The sequence below is a fragment of the Catharus ustulatus genome, chromosome 10, assembly GCF_009819885.2.
Source record: "Catharus ustulatus isolate bCatUst1 chromosome 10, bCatUst1.pri.v2, whole genome shotgun sequence".
NCBI classification, from domain to species: Eukaryota; Metazoa; Chordata; class Aves; order Passeriformes; family Turdidae; genus Catharus; species Catharus ustulatus.
This window is the reverse complement of record NC_046230.1, coordinates 11369418-11390209: the sequence shown is the minus strand read 5'-3', so window position 1 is coordinate 11390209 and position 20792 is coordinate 11369418. Positions and strand designations below refer to the sequence as shown.

Below are 20792 nucleotides of genomic sequence, written 5' to 3'. Positions count from 1 at the left end.
ATGAGCAACTTTGCACGTGAAGATTAACATGAGAACACATCTGAGCAAGAGTTACTTAACCTGTGATTTGTTCAAGGAGCTGGATTGAGAGCCCTTCAGAGTAACAGTACTTAGGACAGGGTGGGTAATGTGTCATTTAAGTGGAAATTTTTTGATGTGTATTTTCTTAATGTGTGTTCTTTTAATGTATAATTTTTCTTCTGTAAGTATGGCTGGAGGGAATTAGCAAGCTGACCAGAGTAGCTTTGAAAATAGCTATGGACATATTTAATTATTTACACTTAGATTAGAAAAAATGTTCTGTAACAGATATTTGAAGGTAAGGTTTAACAGTAGAATTTCTGTATATCCAAATGTAAATTTTGTACTGCTGACTTTAAAATATACTTTGTTGCATTCAGTGGTATCCGGCTTAAGCAAATGCATTCTTATGAATTTTGAAACATTACTTAAGAAATAATTAAAGTGAGACATGTCATTATCAAAGTGATGCAAAAAGTTATGACATATTCACATTTATGTATTTACAGGATCAATCTAGTTTTGTTTCTTTGTAGAAATTCTTTCCCTAAGTCTGTAAAGGTACTTCCTTTACAGAAGGAAGGTGATGCTTTCGTTCCCATTCATCCATGTGAAATGCACATTTTAATTGATTATGCGTGCATATGTAATCTACCTGCCTGTGTCTGGGATTGTTCATATTAAGTATCAACAGGCCTTTCAGAGGGGGGAAAGGCTCAGTGTGCAACAACTGCTTTTGGAAAATATCTAGGTTTGTTTATCCGCTTTGGAATCAATTGTCTGACTCAGAGCTAATATTTCACTGCTCTAAACAGTTGAACAATTTTCAGATATTTATATTCTTATAAACTATTACTTTCCTAAGTATTCCATATGTTTTATAGTTATATTGAGGAAGTTATGTTTTTGTTTGCTTCTTCAAATAAAAGCTTTTTTTGTGATTGTCATTTGGTTTTGGTTTTTAGCTGCAGGACTTCACATGAGGCAAATTGCTAGTCTTGGCATCTCCACCCAGAGAGGGACTTTCATTACATGGCACAAGTATGTATGTTGTGTTTTCTTTAAAATGAATTTGTATTCATTTGTATTCACAGACTGGATGGAAGCAGGCTGTACAAGTGTTGAACTCTAAAGTAAAAACTGTCAAGTCACTCATGTTCTCTTGTGTTTGCACAGCCACACCTTAGAGCAGCTCAGAACAGACTGTGAGTGTGTGGCCTTTTTGTTCTTTCTACATTGGAAGAGATGAATGTGTATGTATTCTAAATTCTGGTGAGAAGTCTGACACTCCAAATGTCTATGTGCTGATTTGGTAATTCCTCAAATCTACCAGAAAGATATGCAGTTATTGTAGGAGCTCACTAAGTGTTTATTTTCCTGATTGAAAATGGTGAATAGTGAATAATGTTGAGTAATGTTGAATGTTTTGGGCAGCTTGTGTTCTCTAGTTTAAAACATTCAAATGCTGTTTTTCAGGAGGACAGGGAAACCCTTTCATAATTTCATAAGTTGGCAAGACCTAAGAAGTGCTGACCTTGTGAATTCCTGGAATAAGTCCCTTCTGCTGAAGGTAAAACTGCACTAATGTAGATACTGCTTGGATATATTAGAGCCATTTAACTTTTATGACAAGAAGGGCAGTATATGAAATATTGCAAGTGTCCTGTTCACATGGTGATGTGATGTGCTATGGCCTAAAAACATTTAACTGAGCAATATTAGCATGGAAGATAGTTCCAAGAAAAAAAGTTCAGTACTGGTAGCCTAAGGTAATTATTATGGAAAAGGATACCTGTAGGTCTGAGGCTCATTTTCTTACTTTTTAGTCTGTTGTATTAAAACATGTTGCATGTTAACAACATTACAGCATACATTTTGGATGTAGGTAGGTCTGCACTGGAAGTGGTTTGGGCTTTTGTTTTCTTGGCTTGTTTTTTTTGTGTACCCTTTGCTCAGATTATCTATAAGATATGCATTTTATGCTGTTTGTGTCTTTCTCTTTAGAAGAGAAAGATTTGCTCTAAGTGCAAAAACAGCAGTTACTTTTCCTCTAAGTGGAAACTTACCAGCACAGTCACAATAAGAAATTAAATTCTTGGGTTTGCCAGTTACTTCTTTTGTGAAAACTCGGTAATGATTAAATTTTGGTACTATTATCTATTAAGTCATGATTGATACTTTCTGTAAGAGAGCTTCCCCTGGAATAACAGTATGTAATACTGTCAGCCACATAATACATTGTGCCCGGAGGTGACCAGTGTTGGCAATGCAGAGCAGTGGCTGTCAGTGCTCCAGCAAAAGGTGCTAAAGCTGCCTTGGTTAGAGCAGCTGCTCTTTCCTGTGGTGTGTGTTGCACGAAGGCTGTCTGTTGATGTGAAGATCCTTACATAATCCTACAGAAGGATTCTCTAAAGGAGATTTGGCTTTCTGAATCTAATCTCATGTCAACAGCTTTCATCTGTGTTGTCATCCTTTAAAGGTAGTTGATTAACCTTTAAAGGGCAAGATTAAAAACTAAGTAACTGTTTTCTTTTGAAACAGGTAATCCATGTTATTTTTACAGTGCTTCATTTCTTGACTGGGAATGATCGATATTTGGCACCCAGTTTTCTTACTTTTTCAACACATCAGACTTCTATGAAGTTGTCATGGGTTTTTAAAAACATTCATGAGGTAAGCTGGAAAGGGAGAACCAATAGGTTTCTTAGGTCACGATGATGGCTTGTGACTTGGAGGTGTTCAGGGCCAGGCTGGAGGGAGCTTTGAGCAACCTGGTTTAGTGGAAAGTGTCCCTGCTCATTGCTGGGGAGTTGGGGCTCTTTAAAGTCCATTCCAGTCCAGGCCGTTCCATGACTTTGTGACTGTTGGCTGTAATTGCTTCAGTTATGTCTTGCTCACTCTTCTCAGAAGAACCAGAAATAATTTTTTCTGTGTTAATGTTCAAAGCCTGTCTACCTAAATAGTGACTTACATTGTACGAATTTTTCCTCTCATTCTGGAAATGTGTAGTAGTAAAAAGCTTTCTTCATACATAAGCAACATAATAAAATCATCTTATTTCACTTATATACATTTATACAATTGGTGACTGTACTTTGCTTTAAAGCTGTTTGAACTCTGATTTTGCATGATTTTATTTTCAATGGGACCTCTTACTTTTCCACTCTGCATTATTCCAGTGTTTCAGTGTTTTGCAGTTTCACAAGTAATAGCATACTGTACAATTCATTTTGCATTTCTGTGAAATGGAAAATGGATGTGGAATAAATTGTGCTGGATTAGTCTAGTGCACTAATGAGCCCTGAGCTATGTGTTGCTATATTCATTACTCTAATACCATGCAGGACCTTGTTTTCTTTATCTACCACTCTTTCACTACTGTTATAATTGTGACTGTAAGTTTTTCATAAGGCTGTGATGCCCCTACTGTGGAAGATTAATTGCTTTTTCCTTAGCAACACCTGTAAGACAGTGTTCTTATTTTCTGTTAGGAGCATGAACCTGTAGGGATAATATTAGTTAAATAGCCAACTCAACCTATTTAGAAGAAAAGTTTACAATCAGAGACTTGTTTTCTAAGGACATTCTGGTTAATAATGAAGAAAATAATAAAATAAATCAATAAATATGCTTCTCTTATTGTACCCAGTTGTAAATAGGGGTTTTTTCATGTTTATTTTTTTTCTAGGCTGAAGAAGCTGCCAAAAAAAACAACTGCTGCTTTGGAACGGTTGACACATGGTTACTGTATAGATTGACTAAAGGTGAATATTACAGTTCCTCTTAAATATCAGCAAAACACACTGTCATCTAAGAAATTATGTTCATTACTTGTCATTTGTATATCCTAGAATTCAGATAGCTTTCTGCAACTTGTACTTTTGTATATTTGATAAAAATTGTAATGTATTTTCTGTTACAAAAAGAACTTGTGAATTAATTATTCGTTGGGCCTGCCTGGAAGGGAAATATTTCTTCAGTGTAGTCAGCCTTCTAAGAGTATAAGACTTAAAGAGGACTAACAGAGCTAATTGGTGTTGTTTGAAAAAAAGTACCTGTGAAAGCAAAAGATCAAAGAACGGTTACAAATGTGGAAGAATTACAAGTTTGTATTCTGAGGAGTCAGATTATGGTCGTGAGGCAGTTGATGTGGTGCTGTTGGCTGTTCTAGATAGGTTCATCAGAGGAAATAAGGTAATTAATGTGTGCATGTGATAGTGAGCAGCAGGTAAAATCTCTGTGCTCATTGTATCGTGATTTTTCTCATACACACTTGATTTATATGTCATGGGAGCCAATGAGATGTTTCAAGAAAACTATTAAATATTTGAATATCTAAAAATCTTACTTTGTTCTATTTCTTGTCCTACTAGGTTCTGTGTATGCTACAGATTACTCAAATGCCAGTTCTACAGGCATTTTTGAACCCTTTACGGTATGTGCAGTTCCCAAAGAATTTGTTGCTATTTATTGTGCTTCTCGGAGGGTTGCTAATGTTTTTACTTTTTCCATTGAATTTCAGAAATGTTGGAATCCCACTTTGTGTAAACTGCTTTCTATTCCAATGTCTATTTATCCTCCAGTGAAAGACACAAGGTAACTATGAAGGCATTATTAAAAGAATATTATAGTTTTTAAATTAATTGCTAAATTAATTATAATTAATTAAGAAATATGAAATATTCTGCACAGGCCAAATAATACACAGGTGCACAAAAATTTCTATACGCAGTTATATCTTATATAAAAATATATTAAGTTCAAAACTTTTTTATTGTGTTTAAACTTTTTATTGTGTTTTTTTTAAGTGATTGTTTTAATGTTTTCTTTAAAATAAATCAGTAGCATTACCTTTTATGTGTGATCTAAACCCATAATCTAGGCTGTAGATTTCATTTTAACAGAAAGGTAATTTTAATGTGATTTGTTTTAAGCTTCAACTTTGGATCAACTGACTCTGAAATATTTGGTGTACCTATTCCAATAATGGCAGTGGTAAGTGAAAATATTTTCTTAAATCTGTGTGTTTATAGTCTATTTATTTGGCTTTGAGTTAGTACTTGCTTCTTTCTTTAGTTTTCTCTATTTATTCTCTGTGACTTAACTACAGTAGAACTGATTGTTGAATTTTTCTTCAAAAACCAGTCTGCAACTTTAGGGGGAAGGAGGAGAAAGGATCAAGAAGGGATTTCGGGGGCTGAGGTCCATTAAGGTTGTGTGAGCAAATGATTAAGTACTGAATTTAGGACTCTTAAGCTCTGGTAATGTGTGTGTCTGGCTTAAAATCAGTTGTTCTGTATCAAGTTATGCAAGAGTCCGTTCTGGCTTGACTTTGGTAGGACAGAACAACTGTAGGAGTATTTGTTAATAGATCTACTTGTGCTACCTTTTAACCCTTTTTTATTTCTCACTGAAAATAAGTGGCAAATAACATGTTCTTTCCTCAGTAATTAGAATTTGGGTAAGAAAACCAAAAAGTGATGATTTGAAGCAAAATCTGCTTGAATTGAGCTAATGAAAAAGCTGTCCCCTAGCCAACATGACTTTGTCTTGTTTTAAAGAACTGTGGAGTAAATCTAGCTGTAAATTTACCGTTTCACCAAGGCAAAAACTTAAGTAAATACATAAGTAAATACATTTAAGAACTGTCATCATTGTTGAAACATGGAACATGGAATAATTTGGTATAAGAGGGATATCATGCAAAAAGAAAGGCAAGACCTCAAAACTTCAACTTCCTATTTGGAGAAAAAGGAATTCAGGCCAAGCTGCTCTGTTCTGCTCCATGGGCTTGTAAATGACCCTTTCATCCTTGTTAAATATTAAACCACAAAATACTCCTTTTGTTTCCATAATGTTTTTCAGTGTTGCAAGCAGTACTACAGACATTCACATTGTGTCCAAACCTGGTGTAATTAGATGCCAGTGCTGAGTCTGACTGTTGTAGTGGCCTGCAAACACTTAAGAAATTGTACATGAGTCCTCTCTGATTGCTCAGTTCCTGAGTGGTGACTTGTATTCAGAACTCCAAAGTGTTTACAGAGATACTTTCAACCCCAACCAACAGTCTGGTAGCTAACTTGTCCCATCATTTTTGTTGGATTGACAGGTAGCTGATCAGCAGTCAGCTATGTTTGGAGAATGCTGTTTTCACCCAGGAGATGTTAAACTGACAATGGGAACAGGTGGTTTCTGGAATGTGAATACTGGAGAGCATCTCTTTGCATCACGAGGAAGTAAGACAGTCAAGTTCTGGTTTTAGGGGATTTTATTCTTTCAACTGCTTCTTGATAGCTGTTAGTGATGAGGGTACACAAAAGAATAAAACAGGGCTGTGCTTTTCCTTCTGTCTATAGGTATAGAAAAACCTCTTGGGAGTCCTTTCAGAAGAGAAGACTGTGTGAAATTTTAATTAGCAATGTAAATTTTGGTTATCCTAAAGTAAGCTTCTCAGGGAGAGAAGTTAAGTAGCATCATTAATTATGTGTGCTACCCACATCCCTCCTGTTTTGTTTTTCCTTCAGCTGTTCTTCATAGCAGTATTGTACAGGATTGAAGAAAAAAGGGAGTGGTCCTCTGGCTTCTCACATCAAAATGTTGCAATGAATCATTGCAAGTTCTTCCCCTTAAGGCCTTATGCACTGAAGCACTTGCAATGAGATAATGCAGGGTTAGAAGTTATTACTTTTCTTTTAAAATGGGCTCCCCAGTGTGTTTCTAGTGTTAAAAACTTTGTTATTCTGAACATCTGTGGTCTGTCAAGCTTGTTAATTTGTCAGAGATAGCTATTTGTCAAGAGAGCAACACCGAAGAGGATACTGAAGTAAATTTGCCTGCACAGTGTCTTGTCTGTTTTTTAAAGAGTCTCTGTATTTTTAAAGAATTGCTAATTTCAGGATGTGTACTGCTTAAAACAGGGCAGGGCTGGGAAGGAGGACAGCAGTGTACTAAAGAGAATTTTACCAGCTAAAGTCTTGAAGGATCTTGGCAAATATATGAGATGTGTCAGAACTGAAAAGCATGGACATGGACTTTGCTATGAATGCAAATGCTTTTTATAATTAATTATGTCATTGTTGTGGTATTTTTACTTAGGAAATAATACATAGGTAGTCTGTTAAAATGTAATAGCAAAAAACATGCTGTACAATTTTTCAATTCAGCTGTTGTATTCTGATAGCAGTTTAAATCTTCAAAGGCAGTGCTGTGAAACTTTTGCTGCTTTAGGCTGTTACTTATGTTAAAATTGTTTTCCCTTTGTTCTTTGGCTGTTGTGGAGTTAGTGGGACAAGTTAAGTGCCTGGCTTTCTCAGTGGTGGGCATGAAATGTAATGTGTTCAATCTTTAAAGCTCACATATGTATTTAAGACTGCAAGATGAATCCCTGCAGCATCCTTGTCCAAAGCTACTCATTAGCTGCTGTTCCATTTTCTGGTCTACATTTAGCTCCTACATATAACAGTTTGAAAAAAAGAAAAATAAAATAGTTCCTTCAAGAACAGCTTGCCTCACAATTCAGTGATGGAATTATGTTGTATAAGTTTAAAAACTACCTTTGGTAGCCTGAGGGTTCTTAATACCTCTGGTCATGCCAAGTGTCATGGGGATCCCTTTCCTAGAGGTAGGATTATGTTACACTGCTGGAGACTCTGGTGTGAGCATCTTTAGGCAGGCCATGTGATGGATGAGTGTCTCTGTCCCTCATTAGCTGCTCTTCTTTAAGTTCTGTGGCTCAATTAATCTTTTGGGCTTTTTTCTTTGTGGCTTTACCTTTGGTAAAAACCAAAGATTTCAAGAGATACTTGCACGGAGCTATATATATTACATTCCCCTTTCAAGAGACAAATACAGACTTTAATCAGTGCTGCTGATGGTTTTATATTGTAAGCACCAGAGTGCTCCAGCACTAACAAAAGTTTCTGCAATTGCACTGTTACTCCCTCACAACTCATTTGAACACAGGCAAGAAAACTGGTGATGATTCTGTGAGGAGCATGTACATCAGCAAAGTCATTTTGAGAAAGCAGAGAGAACCCCTAGATCCTTCTGATGTTTTTCTGGTCCTTGTAAAAGTACACTGGGACTCGTTTACCTTTGATGCATTACCCATGATCTCTGAGTTCTCAGCAGGGCTCCATAAAGTCTGGGTGCTTTCTTCACTCCAGTAGTTACTGTGCTTGATTGGGTGAAGTTGTTGCAGTGACCACTGACTACTTGGGTTCTCATCTAGTGACCTGAAAAGCCATTCCTCTAGATGCACTGCAGGTGAAACTTGTTTTATTTTTTGCTTTCTTTGTGAGGAAGCGTTGCATATTGAACAGGACATTTAAAAGTACATCACTTTCATCCTCTTCTGTGAATAAGATCTGTACTCTAAGTTTGGGTTACTTTTTTGCATGTATATGTCTGGTTTAGTTTTGTGTTTCCCAATAGCCAAACTTTCATGCTTTATGTTTTGGGGAAAAATACTTAGTCTTTAGAAATCCATGGGGAAATTTGGATAGACTTAAATAGAAAAACATTGATAAATTTTTAGGTATGCACAATCTCTTATATAGAAAGTGAAAGTAGACACATATAGATCTTCAGTGTAAAGCTAGGTTTTGGGTTTTTTTGTAATTTGATAGTAATTTTTAGGTTAACTTTGTCTAGCAACCTCTTGCTCAGTTCATTTGTAATCCCATCACTAAAGTTTTAAACAACACATTTAACCTCTATCAGTGACTTCTTTAGCTTGAATTCTACAAAGGAATTGAATTTTTTAGGTAGATTTATTGTGAGGGATGTTTGTATATGTTTTTCAGGAATAATTTTATTTAACTGAGTGTTTTGTTTCATGGAAATTAATTAAGGTCTTTATCCCCTGATTGGTTGGAAGATTGGGGAAGAAGTTGTTTACTTGACTGAAGGTTCTATATCAGACATCGGCACTGCCATCAAATGGGCTCTGGATATTGGTAAGCTCTTTAGTTTTTCAGAGGATGAAATATGTAACTGCTTAAGAAGCTGTTATAGTTATGTTACTGAATTTGATTTTATTATACATAATTGAAGGAAGTAATCTACATGTTTTGGACAGCAGAAATGCACAGCCTTTTTAGTAGGTACTCTGCTGAGGAAGTTTGCTGCAGGGAGTTTGGTTTCACAATCATCTTTTCAGTCTCTGCCTCAGACCATCCTGCCTAACTAGGCTTTTATTTTCCTGAAACATTTTACTCCTCACTTGCTTTCGAGAGGTCTTGAGCTGTACATCTCATAACTAGTAACAGGTTTGATTTATATGAAAATAACATGAAGAACTTTGCAGATAACTGGATGTTGCTTCACGTGGAAGTAATGTGCCTTTTGGCTGTTGTTACTGTTTTGCAATGAAAGGTTTTGCATTCCAGTTTAGTGACAGATTAGAACTTCAAAATTTACTTGGCTTACATAGAAATTTAGTACATTTTTACTAGGATGAATAAAAAGTGACTCATGTCTTAAACTTTGGACTATCTGGGAAGGGTTTTCCTCAAGTGTAACTCACCACAGAATTCCACATTTCTTGAAACTGTCAGCTTTAGGTACATGTGTACATGTATGTGCTCTGTATGTGCCCCTAAGGGTTAAGTATGACTCAGATTGGTCCTCACATCTTCATCCAACATTTGACTAAGCTGAGAGAGTAACAGCCATGAGGCTTTGGAGGAAGTGACTCCATTCAATACACAGTTCAGTGTTGCAGACTCAAGTGTCAGTGCTACATATATAAGCTTGCTACTTCAGATTCCATAATTAAAATAGGTAATTATCTATATGGAACTTAACTGTACTTAAAATGGATACCATTGGTATATGCAAATAAAAGAATTTTTAGCTAGGCAGTAGTAAAATGATCATGACCTACAGTTGCTACCATAGAAAAAGAAAAGGAGGGGATGTTGTAGAGATGAGATAAATAAAAGGCAAGCTGCTTTAAAGTCTGTAACAAGTAAGGCCTTTACTTTCTGAAAATACTGTTGCAGAGAAGCAGAATTCAGAAGCTTTTATCTGCTTTAGAGAATGGAAAAACTTTAGCTCTACAGAAGGAATTGGGCCAAAACACAAGGTAAGCTAATGGCCTGAATAAGGGTGGAGAGGCTCAACATGGATGAAGATGAGACACAATAGTGGTAAAAGTTTGGAAATAGTAATTTCTGCAGCAAGGCAAACTTAGTTTGGTGGACTTCTTTTAGTGAAATCATATAACTTCTAAGAATTTTGATGAAGTAGTAGTATGTGGAATTTAAACGTGAGGTCAGTCTTGCTTAATTTTTGCTATTTTTTTGTCCTGGCATAGAGATGCTATATGTGTAATTCAGTAATAGCAAAGATAACAGGAAGGAAAAAATGTGATTTAGGTTTACGAGTCTGAGTACAGTAAAATCCATAGTTTCCCCACAAATTCATAAAGGTTACAAAGATTGAAACTCCTGATAAGTTACCAAGATGGGCTTTTCAAAGGTAAATTTAGCTAGATTAAACTGATTTGCCTTTAATGGGAAACTACACTTTTTTAGACAAGAAAAAGCAATAGCTGTCAGGTACAGGAGACCTCTAGTCTTCTGTAAAATCATGTTATGTGGCCACATAAGGACATCATGAGTTACAACTGTGGAAGAGAGATGTTAGCACTCTTGACACACTCATGGGTGAAGAACAAGCTAAAGAGGAATGTCTGTAGAGTTATGAAAGGAGTCATCTGGCTGGACAAAGAATAAAAGCAGTTTCTGTCCAAGAGGCATTATTGTGCTGAGAGGTGATCTATTACCTTATATGTCACTTGTAAAGATACTAAGGTGATGATAAAATACGGGTATTAAGGGCTTTCTCTGTAGTTGTTAGGTGGTTGGACTGACAGTGACAACAAGGGGGGAAAATATGTTCTGTGAATCTAAAGTTTTAGCATTCTGAGGGTACCATTATCCTTTTTCATTCCCATTATGTCTTGAAGATTAAAAGGCTACAGCACAGCAAACAGGAGAGGATCCTTTTGAGTTTAGCCTTCATCTGAATAGTTTGGGATTATTGATGTGACTGATGGACACATAGAGAAGATATTGTTTCCCTTAGAACATGTAGTTGGAAAATATTACAAAAGGAGTAGTCTGACTCTAGATTTTTTTCTCTTAGTGAGACAAAGTGAAGAAATTGAAGGAAATAATAACATCATATAACCTATGTATCTTTACAGAACTTTTCACTGATGTAAATGGAACGGCAGAAATGGCACAGAGTATTTCTGATTCTCAAGGTGTTTGTTTCATTCCAGGTTTACAGGTAAAAATATTATTAATAACACAATCAAGAATATATATTAATAACCCAATTAAAATAATTTTTACTTTTAAAAGTAATGATTTGCATCACATTTATTCTTTAGTCTTGAGGTTCTTATTGTCTGTTGCTCATCACGATACATGAAGGCCATTGTCATATCAGAATGGTTAAATGCCATTCATCCCCTGGAGAAAAGCCCTGCCAAATAGGAACATTAGTGGTATACAAATAAACTAAATTATTTGCCCCCAGTAACACAGGCAATGCCTGCAGAGACATGAACCAATGTCACAGCTTTTCTGCTGTGAAGTGTAGAGCTTTCATTGAGACAATACTTCTAATCACTGTTCTATAATAATTCATTTTATTTTGTCATTTTTCAAGGTGTAGATTGTAATTCATCGGAATATTTTAAAGTATCTAAATATTAGCAAGATTGCAAGACCTGGTGTTGTGAAAAACAAGGATAATACTTAAGCACTTCTGGGAATGATAAAACTAAATATAATAGACTTCCCTCTTAGAATTCTTAGTACCTGTTTGGCTTCAGTGATACAAGCTCATCTCTTGATCTGTTGCTAAAAGTTTGAGTTAACCATACTCAGTTTGATCATTCGCAGTGTCCTAGTGTTTTTTTATGAAGAAACTTAACATCTTTACCTTACCTTTGCCTAAGATCTGTATGCTAATGGAACAAAGCAAAGAAGAATTTAATTTCTTCTCCAGATAGCTGAGCTTCCTTCAGTGTCACTGATAACAGGATCTAGTATACATCAATAGAAAGTGTTATTGTCCTTTTCAGTATTACTTTTGAAAGTCAATTTGTCTTTTTTTCAGGAGTTCAGGAGGAGGCATATGTGAAATCTTGTTTGAGAACAGCAGTATCAGTAATGAGTGTGCCCTGTTCTAGACACTTAGTGTACACTTTAAATGCATTTTAAAGGGAAATTATGTGGATTAGTCTTTTTTAGTTTGTCTGATTTGGAAGAAGTCACTTAAACATTTTGCTTTTGAAAGAAGCAATTTCAACTGTTCACTGAGTAAGCTCAAATAACACTATATACCTCTTACATATTGTTTTCAATTTTCTTCTTTCACTATGCTGCCTGTAATTGTCGTAAGTTACTTTTTTCTTACTTTTAAACTTCTTTCACAAAAACCTACAAATACAACTCACTGAACTCATGGTGACATCTTTTCTGCAGGTTTCTGGGGATGACCCATATTTATGTGCCTCTTTCACGGGGCTGAAACCTTCCACTAACAGAAACCATCTGGTTCGAGCTATATTGGAATCTGTAGCTTTCAGGTACTGCTTGCTAAATTATCTGGCTTGTATTTTCTTATGTTTTCTTTTATTTAGATTAGCAGTGTTAAATGGATAAATGGACTTTGCAGTTTGTACAATACACTGCTGTTACACTAGACAGGAGTTTTATCTGCTTCCTTTTTTTTGACACTTTACGAATAAATTTGTGTATATTTGTTAGTTCAGAATTTTTGACATTAAGTAACCATATAGAGATTCTTAAATAATGTTGTTTTCTGCATGTTTTAAAAGTACTTTCTGTTTAAAGTTTGTCCTTGCTTTCCTGACAGTGTTTTGTCAGAAGCTGTAGTCCTCTCCAGTTGTGTTGAAAGTATCACTGAAGCTGGAAGCTTTATATTAGCTTTTGTTTAAAGTTTGAAATTTTGTTGTTTTATAAAGTAACAGGTCTCTTAAACATCTTAGAAGATGTGAATGGACAGCAGCTTCCAGGTCTGTGAAGGTTAAAGATGTTAAAGTTGTCACTGCTGGTCGCTGCTGATACCACATGTGTTATCTCACTGCTTTGCCAACCCCCAACATGTCTCAGACTGGAGCTGAGTATTGAATGAGCCTGGCTTACACTGCCCTGTAACCAGTTAGGGGGCACTGATGTGATTCCTTCCATGTAGTCAACAGCTTTGCTTTGGGCATAAAAATCTCCTGCACAGAGCTCAGAGAAGGTGTCTGGAGGAGGAGCAGCATTCTGAATTGCTGCAGCTGGTTTCTAATGCATTTTCCTTCTGCACTGTAAGCCTGAACATGAGATGCAATAATTTCTGAACTGACATATGGGTGTCTTTAAGAGGTTGTTAAGAATTCATCCATCTTATTCTAATACTGCATACAAATAACTAGAAAAAAGTAGAGATGCTTTGTGTTTGGATTTTTTCCCATTAAATGAAATGGTTTTAGGAAAAAGTCAGACTTGAAAACTTCAGATATTCCCCTTACAGAATAGCTGGATAAACTCCAATTAGCACTGTTAGCCTGCTTTCCTCAGTCTAAGCCACTTGCTACATCAACAATTGCATCTCTAGAAACCTATGAGTAGGACACTGGGAAAAATGAACCTTCTACAGTGACTTGCTATAGAATGGGCCATGATTTAGCCATGCTTGTACTTTGTAACAGTGACAAAGACCAAACACCAGTTTCAGTGGGTCTGAGTTTTTCATTTATGCATTCTAGAAATCTATCAGCTATTGCAGCAGTTCTAAGAAAACTGAGGCTTTTCTTGCCTTGCATTTATTTTCTAACTATGTAGATACTGAAAACACTTTATGGAATATATAATGCTTAATTCAACTAAATATTTTTTTAAAGAAACAAACTGCTTTATGATATCATTGTGAAGAAGGTGCACATTCCTCTTCGAACTATTCGGTAAGTTCCCTGTAACTTTTAAATTTAATATATGAGAATTTGATTTTAAACAGGTTTGAGGCTTTTTATGCATTTTATCTTACTGTAAAAATTCTTCTGTTTAGAAGTAGATGATCCCCAAGTCAAATGTTAATGCAGCTTAAGCAGCAGTAGACTCTACCCACAGCTATTGGCATTGATGATTGTTAATAGGGGAGTAATGAACTGTTTGAATTATTAAACAAAAATTTAAAAGAAGGCATATCTGTGTTTTCAGGTAGCACTAGAGTGTATATAGCAATGCCTACCACAAAGGTCATTCTATCCTTTGTCACCATTCTTTCATGCTGACATTTTCTGTGCTGGGTCTTTCACAGACAATTTTTTGAAGACATTGGTTAAAACCGGTTCTGTTTGTGGGGGAAAGAGAGAAGTTTTACAATTCAATTGTTAAGACATTGATTTTGCTTTAATCTTTGAAGAACCACATCAAATTTAGTGAGGTAACTGTAATCCCTAGAATATGGTTGCACAACATTTAGCTGAATTAAACATTGCTGGAAGACCACATGTCACATTTTGGTAGGGACTTTCTTTGAGCACACTAGTTGTAAGAAGCTCCAGCCCTCTGAGGCTCAGAAAGCTCTGCAACAAAATTCCTCCTTCAGGCAGCCAGGGGTCAGCATGGCACTGCACACAGGAGCAAAGGCCAGTGTTCCATCCCTCCTGTGCCTTGGCAAAGGAAGAATAGACTGCCAGGCATGTAGACAGAAATCAGACTCTCCGTGGGGAAAAAAGCAAGAGTGCAGAAGTGGGAGGAGTTAGAAGTTTCTCCTTTCCATCACATATTGGGAGAGAACAGGCAAAGGTGAAGAAACCAGGCTTAGGGGTTTAATGAAAAGATGAAAAGTACCAGAACTTTGATTACTTAGGAAGCTTTTAACATAGAAAATTGTATCCAAAATTTGAAAAGTCACATTGAAAGTGCAAACTCTTAAAAAACTCTTAAAATATGGGAAGCGTGGAAATACAGGCTGGGAAGCATTAGAGTTCTGATCCTATTTACATTGTAATGTAAACTTTAAATTGTATGATCATGTTATTTTTTATTCATGGATATAAAATTGCAGTTTTATATAGTGTCTGTATTACTTAACTAAAATCAGTAGCTATTCAGCTTGTGAATTAAATGCTAAAACATGAGACACACTCAGTGGGATTGTCAGTAAGGTTACAGACTCCTCTACCATCTTTACTTCCACACATCTTTTGCATCTGTCAATTACCTTTGATTTTTTTGTTGTTTTTATCCCATAAATTCATTCATTCATTCCTTTTTAGCTGTTGTCCTGTATTCCTTGTTCCTTCCTGCTCTCTGGGCATTGTTTTAATTAATCCTCTATAGATTCCTATTACTTCTCTTTGCTTGTCTCAACACCATCAAGGAAAGCACAGAAAAAGAGCTCTCAGCTTTAGTCTACATGTCCTATATTTAATGAGTTTTATTACCCAACACTTTCTATAGCAATAAACACTAGATGTCTTCTCTGCACTACAGTTGATAGAGCAACAGCTCCACACATGCCTGGTATTGGAGTACACGAGCATAATGAACCTATCTAGGACATTTCAAAGATTGCTTTTTATTGTAGTTATTTTGTTTGCAAGAGTAATTACTTTAAAATCTCAGATGATTAAAGATCAGCACTGATAAGTTATATAAATTTGTCTCAAATTAAGAAAATAGATAGAAGCCTCATTCTGAACTTCCTCTTAAAAAGAAGCAACTGTGAAGGAATTTTAGCTGACTAATACAGAGATTTGGTAGTAAGGAAAAAGGTACTTTTCCAGGTCTGAGAACACATGAAGGGATTTGTTTGGTGTGAGGTTTTGACTATTGTCATGTTGTGGTGGTAACTATCTAAAGGTTCTGTTACAAACTGTCACATTTGAGCCAAGATGATGTATAGTTTTAAAAGGCAGAACTTTAAGAGCTTTTGATAATGTCCTGGGTCTCTGTCTGTCTACCATTCCTCTCAGAGTTTATAAACCTTTTTTTTTTTTTTTTGGCACCTTGTTCTGTTCTCTATATTTACCCATAAAGTGAAAATGTATTTGTGCATGAGTGACAGTAAGATTTATGCATAAGTGTGAAATACCAAACGTTGTTTTCTGAAATGTTGGCAACAAACACTTAACACATTTTTTTTAACTACTTCTTCCCTTCTCCCTGTAGAGCTGATGGAGGTGTCAGTAATAATAGTTTTGTCATGCAGATGACATCAGATTTAATTAATAAGAAAATAGAAAAACCTGCAAATGTGGACATGTCTAGTCTTGGTGCAGCTTTTCTAGCAGGCCTTGCTTCAGGTAAGTAGGCTTTTTTCCCCTTTATAATGCATGTTGTAAATACAATAGAAAAGAGCAATTAAAAGTACAAGAAAGGTGACACCCTTGACAGACAAGAATAAGTTAATAACATAAATTAATAGGAATCTGTAACACCAGCTGTTTCTTGCCCCTTGTACACATTTTTAAGACAGTAGGACAGCAGCTAAGTCTTGGTTTTTGTGGCTCTTCTTCGTTGAGAATGACCTGGAACTAAATGCACTTTGTGGATGAAACCTAAGGGAACTTCAGTGTACCAGAGCTCTGTTCTTTGGAAACTGTCCCAGTTAAGCAGATGTGCTGTTGTCAGGATTCCAAACAAGTGGATCCTATTGGAAAGGATTTTCACAGTATTAAAAATATGCTTCCCTTTGAGATAATTTTTGGTAAAGAAAAGCTTTCATTATTTCTTACTCTGTTTCTGCTTTGGATCTCTTGGAAATAGATTAAAACAACTCAAAAATAACATATTTGCAGTTGAGCTGTAGAATGACTTTTCTGTTTATAGGATTTTGGACAGACAAAAAACAACTAAAGAAGCTAAGGCGAGTAGAAGCAGTGTTTGAACCCCAAAAGGATTCAGAGGAATACAGACCTGCTATGGATGCATGGCTGCAAGCAATGAAACACTCACCACACTGATAGAAATTGGCATTTTAATTTTAGAAGAATTAAGATGGTTTAAGTCATATTTTATAACATCTTGACATTAACAGGACAGTAAAAAACCCTAACTGAAATTTGTGATGGTGTATTGTAAGTTGTGTGGTATTTCAGTTCCTGTCCTGCTGTTAGATTATTTCCATAATTACCATACTGTAATGAACCTCCCCATCATCCCTGTGGCAGCTGTGGTCCAGCTGCAGCATTTGTGTCCCTTCAGTGACCTCCTTTGGGTGGCCCAGCTGCTCAAGTCCTACATGTACTGCACATGGGCTGTTTCCACTGTGGTGGGTTTTCTACTGAGCAACTCACCTCCCTTCGGGTCTTTAAAATCTTGGGTATGTTAATCATCAAGGAAGGGTAAAAGGCACATTTACTCCCCTAGGCATTGCTAAGAAACAAAATTATTATTGGGGCTGGGTTGAGAGGAATTCAATTGTGTACAAAGACCTTGTTTTGGTAGTAGCCTGTTACCACCTTTTGGCTGACTAGCTGCTGTGATCACATTATTTGTGCACTAGATCAAGATGAAATGCAAAATTAAATGCAAAGGCTTTCAACACTCCATTAAAAAAATCCAGGATTTTTGTAGCTGATACTTTGTAGTTAGCTTGTAGCTCAATTTTTTAAAATTTTGTAAAGACCAAAAGCAATCTTATCTGGACTGGCCAGCACAGATGCATTAAAACTAGTTCCAGGTATGCTATCTAACTTATAAAAATCTGTACTGTTAGTATCTTCAAGCCATTTTTAAATCTTATTATTAGCTAAAAGGGAGTAAAAAGTCTATTTTTGAAGCTATAAATTACTTTTGTATTTTTTAAACAAATAAAATATAATTAAAGAAATGTGTAGTTAATTATTCTTATATATTTGCTTATTTCTAATATTATTGTAATTTTCTCAGGATTATGTGTAAATCAGCTTCTAAAATGTAAAACGATTAAACATTTTAATTTCATATTATCAAGTTCAAGCTGTGGGTGATTTGTATTCCACAGACACTGGAGATAAGAAATGTTTATAGATTTAACATCATTGAAAGAGGGCTGAAGAACTATAATTAATTTTCTTGTGCTGTTACACAGAAGGTCAAATCATACTCCATTTCCTCAGTTTCCTTCAATCATGTTCCCTGAGTTGGAGCATCTCCTCTAGCTGTGTTCCAGACTCCATCTCATTTACTTGTCAGCCTTAGCTTAACGTGCCATTTTTCTTGTTCTTCTGCTACATTCTGCCCTTCAACCTGTGCTACATCTTGGCAATTTTCTTTTCTCTGGGTATCTTTCCAATTCTCCTTAACCTTCTTTAATGTGAGTCCTTAAATGAAGTGAAGAAGCAAGTGTGGCTGCTGATTTCTAGTAACATGCCGGGCTGTAGTGCCAAGACTCCAATATAAAGCCCCTCGGTGAGATTCCCACCACTCCTCCTGCTGTAAGGTAAGATTCTGCACTTACAGGATATGTGAAACAATTGCTTTGCTTTAACACCTTTATTCAGCTTGGCATTTTCCTCTGTCATCACAAAGTCACTGCTAAAGAAAATGCTCATTAGCAACAGGGTTCTCTCTCCAGGCCAAGCAGAAAGGCTTTAAGTCTGACATTCTGGGCAGAAGTTGTGCCTCAGTCACTGGTATTCTGCACATTGTTCTCACCGAGGGAGTTTAGTTTCATCAACATCTGCCTGGGTATAATATCCACCTATTGCCCTTTTGTTGAAGGCTCCTTGACTTAGATACTCTTGCTAGCCTGCAGGTTTTGCTGGGCTGAGCAGGCAGTGTTGCAGGGCTTCCAGGCAGAGCTCTAACGGGAGTTGAACCTGATTTTGTTCAAATCACTCTGCTGAAGGCAACTCTGCACCACGTGCCTGGTACTGCACCTTTATGTGCTGGTTTTCACCCTGGCAGTGGCACAGCTAGAGAGAGAGAAAATACCAAGACACTACATAGTCCTCTTGCTGCAGGTGGTGTCCCAGAGGATACACTCTGGATAACCATTTTACCACTGTCACTGTTAAATTTAAAGCAGGAATTTAAGCTGTTTTCCTTTCACTAGCCTCAAATGTACAGGAGAGAAACTTCACTACAAATTAAGGATGTGAAAAAGCCTTGGTATATTTGCCAGCTGAACCTTTCAAATGGCCTGCAGAGTTGTGAGTTCTGTTGTGGAGAGGTTCAAAATAGGGAGTAAGGCTGTGAAACATAGAGGGGCATCTGAAAGTCTCCCAGGATGGAGCAACCTTTGGAGATCAGAGCATTTGCCACAGCTTGTGACATGAAGTTGCCCAAAGACTGAGCAGACTAACTGACATTTTGAAGAAATTTGGTTACTGATCAAAGCCTCTTTTGCTTATCTTTTACAAGAAAAATTGATTTTATCTTCCCAGGAAATCTTTAATGTAATGATACCTAAAAGTGGTACCTGTTAATTGATAATGGATTTTGCTGTCTCAATTTCTGCTACACAGAAGGGCATTAGAATTATTTTAGAACCTCACTCATACTAACTTTTATTTAAAATATGACAGCTTTTACTGCTGTCTTTTGTTACTTGTATTTTTTGTCTCAATGTTGTTTTTGTAAGTTTGGAAAGTACATGCAATTTTACATTTTCTATCAGATGAGTTTGATAGTAAAGGTAACAGTAAAAAATTAAAAATATTAGCTAGTTTGTAGCTTTGTCATTTTAAGATATTCAGTTGAGATTTAATGTTTTACTTGGGATTGAACAGTAATGCAGCTCATGGGCATGTGAAGGTTGGCAATTCAGTTGAGATGTGTTAATGATCTCTGGGCATTCTGCCTTCACAGATCACACGGTGCTACTAGTAGATAACATCATATCAGTTTGGCAGTTGTATCATTCATAACATATAGCCCTATCAAATATGGGGACTATGTGGCATGAAAAATAATGTCTCATAATAATCACTCTATTGTTGGAGAAACCTTGCTACTATTGGATTAATTGTTGTATATCAAGAGAAAGGGCAGATGAAAAAGTCTTCAGATAGCTGAAAGTACTGACCAGCTCTATGAATTTTTTTACATAGCTAAAAAAAAAAAATCAAGTCAGCTATGTTTAAAATTTTACTGTAATGAACTTGACCAAGCTTTTTTGAGTACTGCTTTCTTTTAAGCAGTATTTTCTACTCTACTTAAACAGCTAATTTTATGTAAAATTAATTCAGTTGCTCTCATTTGTTTTTAACAAGAGCATTTAGACTTGCTTTCCTGTCAGGAGAGAGTAAAAAAAGCAAAATACTGAGTTGCTGAAAGCCTGCTACCTTCTACTGGCATAACCTCTGTAGCAAGATCCTTCAATTAGTCCCACTATTTCTAGGATCAGGGCACAGCACAAGAAGCTCATCAATTGAAGAGAAGCCTTGTGGAGAGAGGTAAGAGCTATTTCCTGTGTTACTGGTCTGCACCAAAGAGTACAGAGGTGTGAGCCCCTCTTGAAACAAAGAGGTGTGTAAGTCCTGCAGGTGAGTCGGGGACACTACATCAGTAGTGGCCATTCTTTCACCACCTCCAAACTCGAGTGTATGTGTATTATATATATATATATCTGTGTGGGTATATGCAATTTGCTGTTGAAAGCAAATTCAAATACAGCAGTGACCTTCCTTTTTCTGTTTCTCTCCTTGCGTTAAAATGGCTACTTTTCATGCTCATAATCAGTTCCAGTATTTGACTTCAGCTCATCAGCATTTATTGCAAAAAAGTAAATAAACCAATGAACCAAAAAGA

General features: G+C 36.2%; 1 protein-coding gene across 4 annotated transcripts in view; it reads left to right on the top strand.

Annotated features, from left to right (window-relative positions):
- GK5 (glycerol kinase 5) overlaps window positions 1-20792 on the top strand; it is a 26245-nt gene extending 5453 nt beyond the window's left edge. For 3 of the 4 annotated variants that reach the window (XM_033068359.1, XM_033068360.1, XM_033068357.1), the window contains 14 exons: window positions 987-1062; window positions 1498-1591; window positions 2563-2694; window positions 3710-3785; window positions 4395-4456; window positions 4544-4617; window positions 4956-5016; window positions 6131-6257; window positions 8874-8978; window positions 11234-11319; window positions 12525-12628; window positions 13952-14011; window positions 16227-16360; window positions 16887-20792. In XM_033068359.1, the coding sequence (XP_032924250.1) occupies window positions 987-1062; window positions 1498-1591; window positions 2563-2694; window positions 3710-3785; window positions 4395-4456; window positions 4544-4617; window positions 4956-5016; window positions 6131-6257; window positions 8874-8978; window positions 11234-11319; window positions 12525-12628; window positions 13952-14011; window positions 16227-16360; window positions 16887-17020 (1325 nt within the window). In that variant the 3' untranslated portion in view covers window positions 17021-20792. The remainder of the gene's footprint in view (window positions 1-986; window positions 1063-1497; window positions 1592-2562; window positions 2695-3709; window positions 3786-4394; window positions 4457-4543; window positions 4618-4955; window positions 5017-6130; window positions 6258-8873; window positions 8979-11233; window positions 11320-12524; window positions 12629-13951; window positions 14012-16226; window positions 16361-16886) is intronic. The other variant, XR_004418820.1, reaches the window with a different exon arrangement.